The sequence below is a fragment of the Chamaea fasciata genome, unplaced genomic scaffold (assembly GCF_029207755.1).
Source record: "Chamaea fasciata isolate MVZ Bird 193981 ecotype frontalis unplaced genomic scaffold, bChaFas1.0.hap1 SCAF_4, whole genome shotgun sequence".
Lineage (NCBI taxonomy): Eukaryota > Metazoa > Chordata > Aves > Passeriformes > Sylviidae > Chamaea > Chamaea fasciata.
Window position 1 is genome coordinate 18,202,965 of NW_027094089.1, and position 20,521 is coordinate 18,223,485.

The window sequence follows — 20,521 nt, forward strand, 5'->3', positions numbered from 1 at the left end:
GCCCCAGCTCCTGGCTTTGCAGCTACCTAGGGCACAGGTATGGGGAGCACCACTGTGCAGAGGTGGAATCCAAGCCTCTCAGTTGTGGGGTTACTAATCCTGCACCAGCTTTGTTGCCAGCGTGATCTGCTGGCCTCCATGGCTGTCTTCTATCCCTGGTGGTCCACAAGTTTTCCAGCTGTTGGTATTGGACTTTAAAATCAGGGCTTGGCTGCTGTGCCAACAGCTTTGAGGGGCAAGGCTGGAGAAAAGGTTATTTTACCCTATCTGTACCCTCTGATGTTGTACAGATGCAACAGTTCTTTCAGCTTCGCACAGACCAGATGCAGAGGCTGGGTCCAGCCTTGTGTGCCTTCCTGCTGCCCTGGGGACTTGTGTTTCCCAAACACTGGTGGCCAGTCCTGGAATATTTACCTCTGCCATTCACACAGGTCTCAGCAGCTGCTGTTTCTGGGACCAAGCGGGCCATGGCATGAAGGCTGCACCCCTGGTTTCAGTATCTGTGACTGCTGGGAGCTCAGAGGAGCTGGTGCAGTCCACACCCCCTCACCCTGCTTTGCTCCAATGAAAAAAGAGGCTGTCAGGCTGGTTTTCATATGTATGCTTTTTAATATCATTAATTCCGTTACACTACACACAACCAGTAACAATGATAAATACTGCAATGGAAATGTTAAAAAAAATATTATACACGTTCTTCATGTCTTCAAAAAAAACCCCCACATTTTAAAATAAATTAATGCATAAAACTGATGGTAGAAAAGAGAAAATCCAAAACAAACCATAACACAACTATCTGTTTAAGGCAATACTCTACACAGACGGGAACAAAAGTACAACAGTGTGCTACATGATCTTAATGGGAGAAAAAGAAACAAAAGAAAACCCATACAAGATGCAGACTGATGCTTCGGGAGTGAAAAAACTCCCAAAATCAGATAAAAAAAACAATGGCCAAGTTAAGTGCAGCATTAATACACTCTGCATGTCAAATGATTAGCAGGTTCCTAACAAGGACTAAGGTCAAGCTACAACAAATTTATCTTCCTAATTAAAAGGTTATTCAGGTCAAACCCTACATTTAACTCTATTTGCGTTTGGCTGTTTCAGCTATATTTCACTATATGCAAGGACAGCCAGAAATTCATCTCCTGCTCTTGAGATTAACACAAAGGTTGGGAGGTTTCCCATCCTGAAATGTATTTCCATTAAATAAATCCAAAAAGGATCTTGCTTTTGGTGACCCTGAAATGCTTCCCACCACCCCCTTCCCTGGGGCACCAGGCACCACACGGGGAATGGAGACCTGAAAGGCATTTACTTAGGTTGATTTTTTTCCATGCTGAGGACACAAAATGGAAGTGCACATTTGATCTGGACTTGGAGGAGTGCTGTTTCTCTGTCTGCCAGAAGTGTCCATCTGGAGCCTGCTGAAAGTACTTTGCCAGCATGGAAGTAACCCATCCTGTACATAGGCTCTGGTTACAGCCATGACATTTGCTGTTAAAGTTGGTGCAGAGCTTCACACCTGCCTGGACAGCCAATGAACCCCAATTATTAATGCAGCCCAGAACTTGGCCACTGGAAGATGGACAATAATTGTAATGCCAAAAAAATCCCTCTCTCCCTCAAAAAAGAAAAGGAAAGGGACAGTAGCCACTTTCTGCCAACTTCCTTGGGTGGATCCCCATCAGCTGCCACCCATTCAAGATCGGCAGTGCCAGATCTCACCAGCATCAACCCAGTACATTCCCAGTAAGGTGCATGTCTGCAAGGTGCTGCTGGGGGCAAAGAAACTTCCTGGGACATGGTCAGAGCCTCCTGTACTGCCCTGCTAGAATGCATGGGAAGGAAGCCATGAAACATACGGAAGGAAACCCAACTGGAATTACTAGACTCGTGAAGGCCAACTACTGTCCGGGTTGCCTTGGGTTTGGGTGGGAAAGTGGGATGAAGAACTGGGCTGAGAATCACTTTGGTGCAACTGCCTCTGATGCTCATCACTAGTGCATGGGGCAGGGGGAAGAAAGGCGACAGCTGCTTTGAGAAGAGGAGAGTGGAAGGAGGACGTGTGTGCAATATAACAAGGCTTGCAATTCTAGGACTAACCACTGGACACGGATACTCAAGATTCCTTGTGACAACTAGCTATCTTTCTACTGCGGTTGCTCCTTCCCCCATTTCCTGGTCTGATTCTTCTTCAGTTTGGGAAGCCATGGCTGTTTGGCATAATGGCCAGTGCTGACCCTCCCACCCCAGTCCTTGCCCAGCTCATGGGGTGACTCTGCTACAGGTTGGACAATGAAGTCCGGAAATCACGTCAGGAACAGACCAGCTCTGCATGCCAGCCAGCACCTGCTTTCAGACCCTTCAGAAACGTATTTAATGGCAGCTCATCTCCCTTATTAAACTGAAGGTTCAATAACTTCTGTGGAAGGAGTAAAAAGGGTTTTAAAAGTGCAAAAAGGGGAAGGGAAAAACCCAACTTTCTGAATTGTCTCCCCTGCAAAGACTTCATGCTCCACCACAGTCTTTCTTCCAGCAGAACTACAGCCCCACCAGTGTCTCACAGCACCCTGCCCCAGTGCAGCAAGAGCAGAGATAACAGGCTCCCCTGTAAGGCCTCTGCTGCAGGACTCCAGCCCACACCAGAGGCATGTGGGCTGGTAGGTCTGGGACCTGCTCTGCAGACCTGGACCCATAGCACTGAGGCCAGGAGGAGGGTGAAGGTATCCGGCTTGGCAGGCTGGATCTCACCAGGTTTTGCACAAACCTGGTGAATCCTCAACCCCATAGCCTTCATGTGGGTGAAGAGAAATCCTAGCCTCCTGTCTGATTCTCACCCCATCATGTTCACTGACCTACAGCTGGCCTGACTTTTGCTTGGGGTTTGTCTTAGGACAGAGGCAGCCACAAGTTGAACACAGCTGCTACAGCAGCTTCTTCATGCAAAGAGACTGAACAAATAAATCTGTGAACTGGGGGTGGATATGAAGGTCTGTCATGAAGAGTGCTTGCCCAAATTTTTCAGCTCTTTCCATGTGTCTGTATTACATCTCTCAACAAACTGTGTCTCCCCAATCACAGAAGCTTGAGGAAGGTGGGTTCCAAATGGAGTTGCAGCTTATTTAGGTTGCAAAAGCAAAAAGGCAGCCTGGGTGAAGAGCAGTGCTTCCCAAGGGAGCTTACCTGGGACAGTGGCATGGGAAGCTAGGGGAGAAATCCTGCTCTGGGAGGGTAAATATTTCAGCAGCTATTGGACTTAGCATGGCCTTTCAGTAGCCTTTTCTTTTCCTGGTGCCTACTGCACTGCTTTCCAGTGACAGTCTGAAACAGTCACATTTTAATGAGGTTTCTTCTGTACCTTCCACTCCGTGATCCAATCCCACCACCTGTATCACCATTTGTTATTATGGAAATACCTCCACAGGCCAAGCATCATCAGTGAGGTGGGCACCCTCCAGGAGCAAATCCATCTTTTGCTGGAGCAGCTTTTTAGAGAAAGCAAAAGGCTCAAGGTCACCACCAGTGGCAAATGGGTCTTTAAAGCAATGGGAAAAGCTGCTCTCCACAGGCACCAGGGAAAACTGCAATCTGTTCTGCCAGTTGTTTGTGCTGCTTGGTGACAGTTTGCTGCATGCTTGCGTGGGCCATGGGGCTGTGCTCTGTGTGATCTCAGTCACTCCCAGCCTCTGCCTCCCCAGCAAGCTGTTAAAGATGCACTCAGGCAGTGTTCAGCTGCTGTCATCCTAGGACTGCCAGCAATATCAAGTGGGGCAAAGGAAGGGATGTAGCTGTAATTTTTTGGAAGAAATGCGGCAGCTCAGCTGCATAATACAGGAAGTTAAAATATGGACCACAACCCCTATGAGAAACCTCCACTGACCTCCTGTAGATGATCCCAGGCCTGTAGATGATCCCAAAAATCTCTCTTTATGCTAAATTCCTGACCCTTCTGCTTCAGGTGTTGTGTGGTTCTCTAACAAAGGTGGGTTTGTCTGATGAGGTGTAGTTTGGAGCAACCCCTCTCACAACTGAGCCTTAAAAGAAAGAGACAAGTATGCCTAGAGGTGAAAAGCAGCTTAAAAGGAAGACCTTTCCATGCCTTCCCAGCTGGCCCTGTGGCACTACTCCTCTATGTAGATGTTGCTTTTGAACATGCAGCCCAAGCTTGCTGAGCCAAGCAGCAGCCAGGTGCCAAAGCCTACAGCATTCTAGGTAAGAATGGCAATACCCTAGGTGGATTTTAAGTGAGAATGGGAAAGCAAAGGAGGAGTCCAGGCAGAACCACCAGTCTAAAGGGTAAGAAGATCATATGGCTGCTAGAAGCAAGAGCATGAAACTGCCATGAGAATATCCCAAAAATGACCCTTTCAATCCTCTGTTCCCTTTCATCACTATTCGCCATCCCAAATTCCTAAATCACTACTGCACTCCTGAATTCCATAATTTTGCTATTAGTGGATGGTGCTGTTGGGCCACCAAATCTCTGTACATGTTCCCCCTGGGAGCAGGCAAACTCAGAAGCCAGTTGTGCAAGAGTTAGCTGCCAAATAATTGGGTAACATATTCTTGACAAACATCTTTCTCCAAAGATGTTTAACTTCTGTACTAACCTCCACCCTGCTGCCTTCTGGCATGTGTGAGGAACATCAGAAGATGGTAAACAGAGGGAAAGCAGAGTAGTACTTTGAAAATTAAATTTCTATAGCATGGTATTTACATCTTGCTTGCAGAACTGTCCTTTCAATGGTGCCTCTCACATTTGGCAGTATCCATGCAGGATGGCGGTAGCACTATGGGAAGGCAGATTTCTCCCATTTGCTCCAGAAGGGAATGGACATCAAGAAGGGATGTGACTTCCCTGAGGTTAGAGCAAATACCAACAGCAGCAAGGACCCCAGATCTCATTTCTGTGCTCTAACAGTCCAGCAGACCTGCCAGGGCTGTGTTAGGCTGCAGTGCCAGCTCAGGGACAGGGTGTTTCTGGTGTGTACATCTGAAAGCAAGCTTTGCTCCCTGCTGGCATCAGCACTGCACTGAGACAGGTCAACTCGGACAACTGGGATCTGCCCTAGGCCAAAACAGCACTTGGCAATCTTTCTAGTTATTGCTTGTTTTCCTTTTCCTGTTTTCTATCTGTTGCCCAGCTGGGTCCTTCCTTCCTTTCTTCAAAAGCATCTTCATGTTTCTGTTGAGACACACACAGAGTACTGCATTTTTCAAGCCTCCTGCATTCTCCTGTACAGCCTGCAGGTCAGCCCAGGATCAGACTGTGCACGGAAAGGAAAGGATTTTACTCAGGATTGCAGACCTGTGTATCAGCCAGCAAACTGCTGAACACAGTGGGTGCCTCCTTTTGGGACAAGAGCTGGTGAAACAAACCAGAAGGAGCTGAGTCTATCTTGTCTGTGGGGAAGCTGTCCTGAAGTCCCTTTCAAAGTCCTTGCAGCAGGAATGGTCACCTGCTTTTGCAGTTGCAAGGCATCTGCAGGCAGGACAACCAGAAGAGCACAGAAGATCCAATGGTCAAGCACACATGTTAAGGACAGACATGCAGTAATGTCACATATCACCTGGTGGCTCTTCCAAGGATTGAATTCAAGATGTGTCTGGTAACATATCAAATGAGCCTTCAGGATGGGCATCAGCCTTCTTTCAGCCAAAGTTTATTTACAAACACCAGAAAAGCAGACATGACCACGCCATCTATAGGCCTTCCTCATGACTAGGAGGATGTTCTTCCTCCCAAAGACATCTGGAAATGTGGAGTTTGCAAACAAGAGAGACAGAACAGAGTGCTGAGACTGTAGAGTTCAAATCCAGCTCACATTAAAGGATACTAGTTGATATTTTATCAGATTAACATCTGACAAAAGAAAAGGATTTGCTGAAACTCACATAATTTGGTGACTGGCATTACATAAAATCCTAACAAAAAACCCAGTCTGGATTTAGGAGGCATCAAATGCAAATTCCTTTGTGGAGGCACCAGCATCAATATCCTTAAATCTTGTTTGTGTGGTAATTTAGGTAGACAGTGATGTAGCATTTCATACTCCATGGTATTCCACCCCTTGGTTTTCTGTACAATTTGGATTGAAAATGTGGCCTGAGAGGGCCATCTTGTATGGTGCGAAGACTGGAGGAAGGAGCAATTTTCTTTCTTCCATGCCATCTGCATTTAGGAGAGCACCCAGAAGCTCTGTAGATTTTGTAGAAATGCTGTGACAGAGAGTCAGAGTCTGTGCTCTTGTCTTCTGTCTTCTTCTGGCCATGGTGGCAGAGACTGGTCCAAGGAGAGCAGTGCCAGGATAGCGATCTACCTCCACACCTTCCCAGGAAATCACCACAGCATAACCTCCAACCTCAAGACCCTGAAGGGCTGCTTGAGCAGAAAGGCTGGATAGGATGATCCCACTGTGGGTCCTTCCAGCCTTATGCATTCTGTGACTCTGAGGGCATACACAAAACCTGCTGGCTTAAGCAAAGGTATGAACATGAGTCCAGACAGGGGAAACCAGCCTTATTTGTGTTGATACATACCAATGGGCAGTCCTCAATATTCCAGAAAGAGCCAACAAACATGCTGCATGGTCATAATCTGCTGAAGGGGCTGCAGTTCAGAAGTGTTAGTGTTCAGTTTCCTATGACAGCCACATGTGCATTGCCTTAAGCCACTCAGCCTTTCTGATAATGACCCTACACAGGTAACCACTTTTCCCCACACTTTCTACATTATCCCCCTAATAAAATATATGAACACAAAGCATAGAGAGGAGAAGCCAAAAAATTGCCATTTTATGGTCCTGTACTGTCATGCCAAACCAACTATTTCGGCAACCAACTCCTTCTGCACACAGGCAAAAACACTTGAGTTGTGCTTCGGTTTGTATTTGGAGAAAGCACCAGGTGGAACATCTGAATTAATCTCTCTCCCTCCCTAAAGGGTTGTGCTAGGAGCAGATGCTCATCACAAAATGCAAAGGGCTGAAGGCAGTTGCAGGGTTGGGGAATGTCTCAGGGCACACGGCAAGCAAAAACCAGCAACAGGGGCAATAAAAGGACTTGGTCATGGTGCCATGGGACAGTGGGTGTCATAGAATCATTCAAATTGGAAAAGACCTTTAAAATCACAGAATCCAACTGTTAATCCAGCACTACCAAGTCCACTAAGTGGAAGTCTGTCCCTCAGAGGAAAGGTGTTAACTCTTAGTGAGAAGAGCAAGCCTCATTCTATCCTAGACTGAACAGGACAGTGCTTGGTTATAGCTGGACTCAGTGGTCTTAAGGGTGTTTTTGAACCTAGATGATGGCATGATTCTATGATGGCACCATGATGGAGACCAGTGGGATGTGCAGCCCCCAGTGGCTGTCCCAGCTGAAGAGATGGCTTGTTGCTCTAGCAGGCATTCCAAAATGCTCCGAGCTCCTGAGCAAGGGCTGTGGGAAAAGCTGAGCATATGCAGCCTGGCTGGAAGGCACAGAGACTAACCCAGGAGGATAAATGTGATGAAAACATGCCATTATACCAGTGCTGAACTGCAAAGACTCTCTCCAGAGAAGTGAAGATTTTTAGAGTCTTGGTCATGTCCTATAGGATTTGGTTTGACCACAGTATTTCTATGAGGTGTTGACTACATTCCTCATTAAAAAAGACTCGTTAAGGAATGTTTTTCCCTTTTATCTTTCTCTCTACTCTACTACTTCCCCTATCTCCAGACAACTTACTAACCTCAACCTGAGTTGTATTTTGGAAATACTCCTCCTCAACACCACCAGGTGATGAGAAAAGCTACCTCTACAGGAGTTGGCAAGTTAACCATCACTTCTGCATGAAGAGGTAAGGATGCTCAGCAAACAGCACCATTCAAGTCCTCCTTCAATGGCCTGGAACCAGGGTGGCAGCATGTTGTTTTAGGTAGAGGGGACAAGCACAGCTTTAAAAGTTGTCAATACCATCACGTAAGTAAGTCCGGGAATCTCATGTGCCTGCTCTTACACTCACTCTGTGGCTGGTATCATGCTTTGCACTGTACAGGATGTTAAAAAATCTCCTGCTAATTATGAATAGGTCTTCTTAAAGACTGAGCTTCCTTTAGATGGGGGGATCTGTCTGTTGTGGTGCAGCTCAGGCTCTGCTTTGTGACTCAGGAATTCTGATGGGAAGTTCAGAACTGCCCTCAGTTTTTTTCCTTTTCCTGGGCTACAAAAGCAGGTGATGACCCAAGGCAGGCGTTCCTTTTCCCTGAAAGGCTGGGAAAACAAAAGAATCGTGCCTGTGGCAAAAAATTTCAACACCAAGAAAAATGCCAGCCCATCCCTTGCATATGCTGAAGCCAGTGAGAAGACATGTTTCCTAATTTCAGAAGTGATTCTGCATTCAAAACAATCTCCTGAATCACCTGCCTGCTCTGGTGAATTGGGAGCTCGGGCCTGCAAGCTAATGTAACAGGTTTCCTAACTTTTCCAGCGCCAAATAAAACACAACTATTCCTGACCTGGGACCATGTCTAGCCTACAAGTGGGCAGATAGGGGGTGAACAGTAGTTTCCTCTCATGGGAATCTTTCAGCTGAAGCTGTTCATAACTCAGCTGTTGCTGAAAATTCCTCTTAAGTCTGACCCCACCACACTGATGACTTCAGCATTAACGAGTCTCTCCCACAGGCACCCAGAGACACAGTGTTGTTAGGAGAATACCAAGAGTGAAGCACTGTTCAATTGTACTTCCCTCAACTAGCTTTTCCAGCACTGTTTTTCAGGCTGTACATCTCTAGTCCTGACTCATGCAAGATTCATTTCTTCTCAGTTGAACAAAGTTTAAGATTTTTGGAAAGAGATGGGTCGCACAGGGATTAAATACAGGCTGAAGTCAGAATACATGACTGAACTGAAGTCACAAGTATGGTTGGTATTCCTGGGCAATGAGCAAATCCTTGAAGTGCATGAGTGGATTGCAGATCGAACCTGATGTGTTTGGTGGTAATTTAACGTGGCGCTAAGGGTAGATTGCATTGGCTATGTGACACAACAGCTCTAGCTAGTACTGACTCACAGTGAAATGTCACCTACTTGTCCTTCTTGACCGTGAATGAAATGTGTCATGCTAGTCCTGGCTAGCCTTGGCATAAGAAAGAATGCCCTGGTCCATCCCCATTCTTGTGCCCCAGTCATAAATATTATTTTGGTTATGCAAATGAAACAGGTTTAGTGAATGCTTCAAGAACTGACTTCCTCTCATTGGTAAAACAGTTTGATACCTCCAACTTGCCCTAATCTTGCAGATGGATTGGTTTCAGTGGGCAGGATTACCTGAAGTCCCATCTGACCTTTCCCATTCTGGAAAAAGACACTTTACAAAATATCCCCAGTGCCTAAACAAACCAAGGAGGTATCTCTGGACCCCTCTGCATTCGCTCTCCAGACCAGTCAGTTCTGCCAGGCACTGCCTGGCACTTTGAGCAATTTCTCTTTTGTTTTACCATAGTTTAAAATAAGTTATCAACCAATCATAAAATGAATTTTTTGGTTTCTCCTGGCTCCATGAACACAAAGAGGTGCACGTCCTACCATAGGAGGAAGCAATGGCTGTTAAGTTTTACAGTTATAGTGGAAAGCACTGATCACAGCCTGCCAGCCTCATTACTGGATGTGACAGGCGGTGGAGGAGGTGGCTTGGCAACACATGCAGGTAGGGTTGACCGATTTAGGAGGGATTAGGTCGAGGTCCTCGTCATCTGGGATCTCATCTAACCGGTACCCATCCTTTAGCAGCTGGATGTTCAAGTCTTGGTTGATCTGCTACAGACAAAGAGACAGACAGTCAAACACTTGGGACCTCTTACTTCTGTTAGTGAGAAGATGAAAGAGGTCCCCTATTCTGGAATGTATTTCTCCATCATTAACAGCTGCCCCACAGTCCTAGTTTTTGACCTCAGGTGAGGGGAGTGTACTAGCTTCTCCAGAATAGGAATATCTAGAATGAGATACACTACTTTGTTCTGGAATAATTTTCCCCTCAGGACAAGCCTCAGTTAAAGTAGTGTAATAATATTTACTGGCAGATAGGCAGTCCTCCCTCTCAGTCTGGGGCACACCATAGCAGTTAGAAGATGGTGAAGTTTGCTCTGTGATCTCAGATTCAAGTGTTGTCTAACCGGATCTGTACAGACAACACCTCATCAGGGCACAGAAAAAACTCAGATAATCTGATATGGTCACTGCTCTTGGCTGTTTCCCAGGATTCAGAGGTATTTTATCCAAGGAAGAGATACAAGGGGGAAGAGTTCTGAGCAGTTTGTGGGCAGAATGGCTGCTTAGCACCCTGGATGCACCCTTAGCAAAATCCTACAGAAGCAGTAGCCAGAGGCTGAACAACAAATTCATGAGAGAGTTTGGGAATAAACTCAGAAACAATGCAGAGGAACTAACAAGCCTGAGCTTCCTGCCTTTTCTCTTTGAAAGGGCAAGAGTTCATATCTGCAAGTCCTCCCTGGAATTTCTGCTTGCTCCAAGTAAACACACATTGGGTGACCCTGACCACTCCAATAACTGGAAAGCAGACCACACCCTCAGATCCTTTATTTGAGTCCTTGGCATGCATACAGTTGCTGAGCTGCCATGGCAGACAACATGATGCTTTTGAACCTCATAGGTCACTGCAGGAGTAAGCAGAATGAGAGAAAGTTTGAGTGAAACCAAAAGTAGCTGTGAAAACTGGTGATGGGCAGATCTCTGTGCCACGGTAGGGAGGATATGGAGCCAACTGGATCACCGGGGAGATAGCAACATGACACAGTTTCTGCCATGGCGCCTTCCAGACTCACAGAATCTATACCACTAGTAAATGTGTAGCCATTTCTGCCTGTGCAAGGCTATTCTAAGCCACTTTCTGGCTGCTCTGTTTTTTGCATTCATGGCAAGGATGGCAGGAGAAAGTGTAACTCACCTCAGCTGATGAGTATCCCGAGGAGGAATATCTGGACATATCAAAGTCATCATCACTGCAGGGAAGTACAAGATACAGCAAAGAAGGAATTGGTTAGATGAGACCTGTATTCCCCACTTAGTTCTATCTTGTGCCATGAGATTGCTCCTGAGGCACACAGAAGTTACATCAAGGGAGCCTGTAGAGCAGCTTTCATCTGTGACCCTCAGATCTTTCCATCACAGTGCTCTTTTCTCATAGCTCTTCTCACTTGTCCTCACAGAGAGACCCACCACAGCATAGGTCAGAGGAAACAGTACAGGGAACAGTGTGAGTGCTGCCCTCTGGCATGAAAACTAACTTAAGCTGTCATGCATATCACCTGTTTAACCTTTTGCGTACCTGTCTGTATCCAGGGCTACCAGAGGCTTTTCATCTGGACTCTGGTCTAGCGACGAGTAGCCCTTATTGGGAACGACGAGCCTGAAATAATTAAATGTTGTCCATTAACCACACAGTAAAGCTCAGCACCACACACTGCCAAGGGTAAAGCTATATGATAGTTGGCTTTCCCCATTTCACTTCTTTGCAAGCCCCCACATATTGGTGAAGATGATTAAATGGGTGCAATTCAGAGGGAACAAACTGTGTCTCTGGGTAGCCTACAGTATTCCACAGGGATTAACACTGGGCATGCCTTGGGAACATACCCCTTCCAGGAAGGAAAAAAAATAATTGGAACACTGCGCTTCGTTCTGGTGAACCTGTTTGGCTAGCACTGCTTGTCATATCAGATTGCTCATTTTTCTGCTGCCTGTTTTTTCCTGGCAAGCATACCTGACACCAGCAGTAAGTACAGAGGAGAAGAAAGCTAGGGGAAGCCAGAGGCCCAGTGATCCCAATGATCTGCTATTGGACATCAGGGATATCATGTGGTGTCTCTTTCTGAATCCCCATGCAGGACCTTGGCAACACAACACTTTTGAGGTCTCTGAGGTCCCAGTCCTAAATTTAGTAATAGAAATCTGAGCTGGTATGCCCAGCATAAGAAACTAGTCAGACCAGCACTTTTAAAATTCCATTTTTTTCTGATGACTTTCAGTTAATCAGAAATAAATTAACTGAAGGCTGATGATGACTCTGCACCTTTAACTGCCCAGAAGAGTTTGTGAAATGGAGTACAGGCTTCAGAACTTCTAGGATACAGAAAATGTGTTAATACAATGGTATGTTGTTCACAACAGAGCTATTTCATCCAAAAAACTGCAAAAATAGTTTGATACACATTTAAAATAAGATTAACTAAACCCAGCAAATGGAGTAAGATTCTTGAGCAGGTAAGAAACGTAAGAGTGACAAAAATCTCCTCTTTCAATGATTTAACTCAGGTTTTCTCCCAAATGGTCTTTAACAACACACCATGACGCACAATGATGCTTCACTAAGAGTTTAAGAAATATAAATCTAAAGATGATAATCCATCTCATCCATGTTCCAACTACTCTCTAACTACCTGAAATGCTTTTCTGCTGCTGTATAGAAAATTGCAGCAAGCCATAAACAATTTTAGAAATAAGAAGTCCTGGCAAGCACTGTCAGTGGGCAGGCTCAGGGAGAGTAAGGTATATCAAATCCTCTAACAAAGTAGATATATAGGTTCCCAATTAGTTATATTTTCTTACTGTGTTTATTGAAATATAAGTTAAACAAATTAATTTAAAACCTGACACATAATTTCCAAGCTGCTGCAGCAGGGGACTGGAGAAAATGGGATCCACTGCAAAATTCAGCAGCCCTTCTCACAGAAGTGGGACAGTCCTTCTGCTCCTGAGGTATGTAGGCAGGAAGTCAAGAAGAAAAGATGTCTGGAACTGAAGCTGTGATTTGGCAGCACAAGTTTGCCTGTATAGATATCAGAAGTACTGAATCCCATTTTTACTCTCCAGTTTTCTGGTCCCTGCTCCATATATACTCACTGACAGCTGTTATTAAATCATCAGTGAACAAAGCACTCTCGGGATCTAGGAGGAGAACACTGTGGTGATATTTACTTGATGAAAACTCACTACATCTTCTTCTTGAGAAATGTCTTTTTCCATAATAATAAAAATCTTCAATTTAACTGCAACAGACAAAAATTGTTATAGTGTCTCTGCCCCTGATTTAAATCTTCCCCTCACATCCTGATTGTCCTTATTTTCACTTCCCACTGTCCTTGGAATAAAGTCGGGTGGTGTGGACTGCTTTTGTCTGCAGATGTCCCAGTATAAGCTTCTTTGTCTTTCTGTTTTTGCACGCTTGAAGCAACAGAAGTTGGTCCACGTGGTCCAAGTTTAGGCTACCCTGAACGGACTGTAGCATCCAACTGTGTTCAGGTGGTGTGGACTGTGTTGTGGGCTCTGTCTGTGCTGATGGGAAGGATGCAGGATCACCCCTATCTCATTCACATTTGATTTGTTTTTAGGGAGACTGAGAGTTATGGATCCAATTACTCTCACCTGTAAGGCTGGCTGCACCCTTGACCCAGAAGAGGACTGAATGGTGAAAGCAACCTTGTACTAGAGGCTGGATGTCAGAAATCCACAGGGATAATGCATAATAACAGAGACCTTGGGGAAGAAGGAGGAGGTGGAGTAGAGACTAGGAGAGGTAAAGCACAAAGGAAAACATATTTGATGAGAAGAGCAGAACTGTCAAAAAGGGGAAAATGGCTTTAGCTTATTCTCCTGCAGAGACCTGAGGAAGCCAACAGTTCAGACTTAAATCATAATCTGGAAGTTTTGCACTGTATCCTCCTGGAATATATCCCTTTATACTACAACTGTTACCCAGTGTAAAGCTGCTTCAACAAGTTTGTGGCATTTCTGCCTTGCTGGTGTTGCCCTGACTGTGGCAAGATGGACTGAACCATTCAGAGGTGCTCGATGTCCTTAACTGAAATAAAACTGAGCTGGCTGTTTGAAATCTTTTGTCATTAGGTGTCACTGCTCTGCTCTTTCCATCAGCAGCTTGGAAACAATCTCCCCATGGAAAATTCGCTCATGTTACAGGTAGACACCTCTATTTATCCCATTTTCTCTTCCTTATTATCTTCCTTCAATAATTTCAGTGTTTCTAAAACTCTCAAGCAGCAAATCTGCTACCATTCCCCTCAGAATGCTAGCTTGCAGCCTATTCCCAAAAGAAAATGAGTTTTTCCAGAATGTACTTGGAAGATAAGGAGGAACAGTGGGCATGGAAAACCCAGCTGAGCAGAGTTCCTGAATTTCTTGCTACCATGAAGGGTCTGGCTCTTTTATATAGCCTCAATACCTGAGCACAGAGAGGAAGCAATGCAGCATATTCCACCTTTAATTCAGGGGCTTACAACTAAAAGTTGACAAGGTTTTGTTAGGATTTATGGCTAGTATTATGGGTCTGGGGAATTAGTGTGAACAAGAAATCTCATGTCCCAGATGCATTGCATATAGAGAGGCTCTGACCTGCAGCTCCTATTCAACCTAATATATGGTAATCTAGGCAACTTTCCCATTAATCAGTAAACATCCAGCATTCTGCAGATTCCTCTGTCATGTTTAGTGAGGTCCTCCACTAAAACCTGCCACCTTTCTACCAGCATACAAAGCATGCAATCCTGTGGATTCACAGGGTTTCCGCCCTTCTGAGCACAGGTAAGTAATACATTAGTGTACTAAAGTCTGCACGAAAAAAATAAAAACACTCTAAAAGAAAATATTCACCTCAGAATGTCTTTGTTTACAGCAGGCTGTAGCACTGCCTAATACTCTCTTACAGAGCTCTTCCAAAGCACCTCCAGCAAATGTGACTGTGCTCTTCCAAGGGTGGAGGAGGTGTGTAGAAGGACACACAGAGATGGATTATTTACAAGCCTTCATTAAATCTGTCAGTAGCAGAATGGGTCACCATCAAAACATCAAAAAAGAGCAGTGGAACTTACAGTGACAAAAGCAACCAAGGCAGAACTAAGCTCTAAACCAGTTTGTGTTTCATGAAGCAACATAGCTCCTCTTGCACTGGCAGGATTAGGTATTACCTGAGGCTACTCAGAACCTGCAGGATGGCTCTATCAACCCCAATTTTAACCTTGCTGGGCTGCCTCTGCCTTCTCCAGGTTGCACTACCACTGGTCCTGGGCTCACTGTCCCTACATCTGCCCAGTGGCTGGGATGCAACACAGTACAGAGAATTTGGGCCCACCAGCTCCAGGAAGGGCCATTCCTGCTCTTGCAGTGTGGCTGGCAGTAGGCAAATGCAACGAACACTGTCCTTGACCATCCCAGGACAACTAGGGATTGCAGCTCAGAGCACAGGTGCCAGTACTTTTCCAGTCCTTTACCTTGTTCGTGCCATCACATTGTTCTTCTTGGGCTGCTGATTAACTGGGCTTCCCATGTTGCCATTCTTCAGGGAGCCCTTCCGAGCCAGCTCCCTCTGCTTCTCTGCATAGGAGATAGGAATGGAAAAAACAAAATTAGAGCAACAGCCTAGCAGGCCACCATAAGAAGAAGAAACCCAGACCCGATAGTGGCAAAAGGCACAGTAGAATTAACAGCAAAGGACATGAGCTCACCACCTCTTATGGAGGGGATGCTGCAAAGATGAGCTGCGTCCTACTCTCTCCAAGGTCACCAGGGACTTAAACTAATCTACCTTCACTCACAGCAGCCTGTTGACAGCAACACACTAAAATCTTGGTCTCCAAAACCTGTAAGGTCTTGGAGCTTCTGGATGAAACCCAGCTGAAGCAGACAACAGGCAGAGACCTTGTCCCTGTCTGTAGCTGGTTGCTGCATGGCCCCCAACACTGTGCTGTACTAATATGGCTCTGCCTCCAGCAGGGATGGGAACGCAGGGATGCATATAAATTGATATTAAATTTTCTGATTCAAAGTCCTTCCTTCTTTTTTGTGAAAGATCAGTTGTGTTAAGTTACCAGCTAGCCACAAAAGTTGAGATAACTGCCCCAATCTCATCATGCAATGACATGCAAGGATTGTATGGAAAAGCTGAGCATGGGGTCAGTAAGGCAGGAATGAGATCAGTTTAAAAAAAACTTCTCCAGAGTGTGAGAAAACAGTGGAAACTACTTTTGTGGCATGCCTGAGTAACAGATGTACCAAACTGCTTGCTGAGGAACCTGAATAGTGAATTTGTTTTGCTTCTGCCTCTCCTACAATGTGTGAATTCTGTTGTTGGAGGTTTTGTTGTTGTTGTTGTTGGTTTTTTTCAGATTTTATTTCCTCTTGGGAAGAAAAGCAGCTTTTCCCACTTACTGTGGAAAAGCAGCATGTTTCTATGGTGTACAAATTGAAAGCAGGCCAACACTTTCCCTTCCTCACAAGTCAGAGCAGGGGGACAGACATTCAAGGCTCCCTTTCTTGAGGGAGAAAAAAGCAGCAGAGATGCCTAGATATTGTGATGATGAGGAACATGAAGACAAGAGTACATACACCTACAAACCATACCTACCTGCTCCTCCTGACAGCAGAGGTGAATAAATGCAAATGGAACTTGGCAGGAGAAGGATTGGATTAATAACTCAATCTGGCTTCAGCAACTAAGAGACTGATTCAGGATTGAAATCAAAACCTTAAATCAGAGTAATTTCTCAGTATGGAACTTGCAAATGCATTGGTTACCTCTGTCTCCAGAATAAAAGGCTGGTATTTTGCAGGCCACGGGAATTTTGCTGTTCAGAGAGAGATAAAGCAAGACTATGGAGGCAAATACTTACAACACTAAATACAACCCAATTTCCACTCATCTCTATCACAAGCTCCACTGCTAATCGCAAATACACACGACTAAGATAAGCTGCCAGTGCTTTAGGATGCTGATGAAATGGTTACAGGTGGCTGAATACACTGTGAGTGCAGGTGTGATGGCTTGTGTACAATCATCAGAAACACCAGCAAGGCTGAAACAGACAGGGGCTTAACCACACCCAGGTTCCTTCTGGCTTTTCACTCATTTTCCAGACAGAAGTTTCCTTCAAGAAGTAGGATAGAGCAGAGAAGGCTGGGAGGGCATGAAGCAGTTTGTGTGTGCCTTTGACATTATCATTAGCAGGATCAGTGTGTTGGGTGATGTATCTGGTTTGTGTGCAAGTTTTTGGTAGTGGAGGGTTGCACAGGCGGGTTCTGTGAGAAGCTTCTAGATGTTTCCCTGTGTCTAACAGAGCCAATGCCAGCTGGCTCTAACACAGACCTGGTGCTGGTCATGGCTGGGCCCATTAGTAATGGTGGTAAAGCCTCTGGGATAACACAGTTAGGAAAGGGGAAAAATCCTGCACAACTGCAGCCAGAGAGAGGAGTGAGGGTGTGTTAGAAACAACCCTGCAGACACCCAGGTCAGTACAGAAGCAGGAAGAGGAGCTGTTCCAGGTACCAGAACAGATTCCCCTGCAGCCCACGGTGAGATACCCCTGCAGCCCATGGAGGTCTCTAACAGAGCCAAGATCCATCTGCAGTCCCTGGAGGACCCCACAACAGAGCAGCTGGGTGCCTGAAAGAGACTGTGAAACCCTATGGAAAGCCCATGCTACTGCTATGTTTTCATTCCTCTGTCTAGCTGAGTGGTAGAGAAGCTTTGATTGGCCTCTGCTGTCCAGCCAGGGTCACCCCACCACAGACAATCTACCTGTCTCCATGCTTGAGTGTAGCAAAGTGGCAATTTTCTGTTTCTGCAGAGAATATGCAGAATACAGACAGCTGTGCTGTCAGTCTGACTCATGGGGGAATTTTGCTGCACCGGTTCCACTTCAGCTAATCCTGGATGTTGTGTCAGAAGAAGAACAAGTGGATCAGCACGAGTTTGTGTGTGTGTGTGCATGCATGTGAGGAGGGGGTCCAGGATCCTTTTGACACCACTATACTGCTCTAAACAGCATGGGGAACAGCCTTTCGTCTGGATCTGCTAATCACATCTTGCCCCTCCTTCATTGTTCACCTTGTCACTTCATCTTTGAGATACTCTGTCCCTTATGACATAAAAATCATTTAAGGGAAAATGCATCTGCTCAAAGAATAAACCACTGCTTTCCTGCTAGCCCCACACTAGCCTGTGCTGCTCGCTAGCTCCATCTGAGCCATTCAGCATATGCTCCAAGTGCTGCTTCAAAGTAAGCTCTGCTGGTGACAAGATAACAGCCAAGCAGACCATGGAGCATTTTGTAAGGCAAGGATAACACCTAAGCATGAAGGAGCAAAGGAAATGCATGCTGCAGGCACAATCAGCACCTCAAGTGGCCCAGCCTTGTGTCGTGCCTGGCAATGGTCTCCCACTGTAGTTGCCTGCAAAACTAGTAAGAAGGTGCCCCAGCATGCCAAACACTCAGCAAACTGTCCCTGTCCCAATATTCACTCACCTGCCTGATCCAGGATGTGTCAGAGGGTGGATGGACAGATGACTGCATGCTGACAAGTGACACACACCCCCACAGGGAGCCTCTTTAGAGAGAGTCAAGAGGGGCTGAATTCTCCCCTTATCACAGGAACACCTACAGCCCTAATGAATGATTTCAAGTACTGCTTGAAATGATTTAGTGCAATCTAAACCTGTTCAGCTGCCAGGGTCTGTCTAGCTGCTTTATGATGAGAGAAAATAGTAATGGAGCATGAGAAACAGAATGGACTTAACATAAATGTGTCTAAACTAAAAATCAGACTTGAATGAATTCTTTAAATTATTTCTCTGGTTTCAGCATTTAAACAAAATCATAACCAGTTTTAATAACATTTCCTTGTTTTTTTAATAAATGAAATGCTGAACAGTTTGTTTGGTGCATGTTGCTATCTAGGAGTGGCCTTGGTTTTGCCTACTATCTTCCCGAGACCAGAAATGCCAGAAGTAGTCATGTGCTTGAGTCTCCTGCAGAACTGCTCCTTTTGTGACATGAAGCAAAGCGGACAATGCAGGAATCTGGTGAATGTCATGCTGAAGAGCTATTTGGAGAATCAGACACCCCAAATCCGCATTTTCCATTTGTCCCAAGATAGTGGGTGAGTCTGGCTATGATCAAACAGTGGTGGGTGGAGAGTGGTTTAGGATGCTATTGCCACACTGTCACTATGCCTGACTACCTGCAGCCCCCTCAGCTGAGGCAGCCTGACTGGCACAAACACTGTTTTATGGCAGATGAAGCTGATTTGCCTCCTTTGCACTGTGGGGTGGAACAAGCAGATGCTCACTGCTCGTGTCTCTTTGCTGAGAGCTGCTGGCTGGACTGCAACTGAACTGCTTGTGAACCTGCCTGACCAGGAGAAGATGGAGCTTCCTGCTATGGGGACAATGCAGTGTGGACCCATGGGATTTGCTGCAGCAGCAAGACAAAGAGAAATTAATCCAGTGTGACAGAGCTGTATTTTTTAAATTTCAAGGTTGATGAGATGAGATTTTGGGATGTATTTCTCTCTCCGTCCCCCACAGTCAGCTAAACTGTTTCTGAGGCTGAGGACTGTGATTCCCTGATGAATTCTAATTTCTGAAGTAGGCTGAGAATTAAAATTACACACTAAATGAAATTAATACATCTGCTCAAATTCTGCTGAATGATGAACAGATTCATGAGCAAATGAAAGGAGAAAGAATGAAATACTGTCTACAGCTTCTTCAAGCCCAAGTCTTGATTTCAGTTCATTTGCATTGCTTAGCTGGGGGACATCAGCATGAATCTAGGTAACACTGAAACCTTCTCTATTTTTCAACTCTGACAGAGAGTATTTGCCAGTGAGGATTGTGTCACTGCTTGGAGAGGATTTCAGGTTACGTACATAAATTTGGGCTTTGCCTGCAAGCTGCATGGAAAGGGTGGTGTTAGAAGGTTGTGTGATAGGACCATGCCGATCTCAGTGCTCCCTGGAGTGTAAGTGTGACCATATGGGTGGCATTAGTGCAGCTGATGGCTGCACCTATCTGCATTGAAAAAAAAGGCAAAAGAAAAGTGATTTTTACTAAACAAACAGGTGTCACAGAATCAAAAAGGACCTATCTGTGGCCAGTCCCCTGCTGTGAATGCAGGCAATACTGTTTCAGGTTGATACAGGCCAGGCATCGGCACTGATTATTCAGGACTGGCCACCTGAATAAGGATTGTTTCACTGGTTTCAGAAAAGACTGTTCACATAGCAAGGGTCAGACAACTATGTCACCCAACCACCAACAGGGTGGGTAAAATGCGGTATTCTTAGCTGAAGCATTTTGTTTTTCTGACCCAGACAAACTTAGGGAAAATAGTAAACAATTTTCTAGTTTCTAACTCCAGCTGTGTGAACTGGCTAGGAAGAACAGATGTATGAATCTGTCTTCCAAGGTCCCTCTTGGACCAGGTTTTAAAGATCAAATAGCAGCCTTTCCATACATTCTGTTGATCTAGCTGCTGCTCTGTGCCTTTGGCGTGGCTGAGAACTGGCACAAACACCAATGGGCTAAGAATGGTTTTAAGCTCCTTTCAGCTCCCAGGAAGGCCTGGCCGAGAACTGGTAAATGACCTAGGGACTACAAAGTTAATGTCTGTGTCTTTCGTTCAAGGATGCAGCCCTTAACTTCTTGCATGAGAGCTACTATCAGCAGC

The 20,521-nt window shown here is 45.4% G+C and overlaps 1 protein-coding gene across 3 annotated transcripts in view; it reads right to left on the reverse strand.

Moving 5' to 3' along the window:
* Positions 1–595: 595 nt before the first annotated feature.
* FAM219A (family with sequence similarity 219 member A) overlaps positions 596–20,521 on the reverse strand; it is a 99,844-nt gene continuing 79,918 nt past the window's right edge. For 2 of the 3 annotated variants that reach the window (XM_066180939.1, XM_066180936.1), the window contains exons 3-6: positions 15,287–15,389; positions 11,332–11,412; positions 10,951–11,005; positions 596–9,803 (exon numbers count right to left, since the gene is read on the reverse strand). In XM_066180939.1, the coding sequence (XP_066037036.1) occupies positions 9,645–9,803; positions 10,951–11,005; positions 11,332–11,412; positions 15,287–15,389 (398 nt within the window). In that variant the 3' untranslated portion in view covers positions 596–9,644. The remainder of the gene's footprint in view (positions 9,804–10,950; positions 11,006–11,331; positions 11,413–15,286; positions 15,390–20,521) is intronic. The other variant, XM_066180938.1, reaches the window with a different exon arrangement.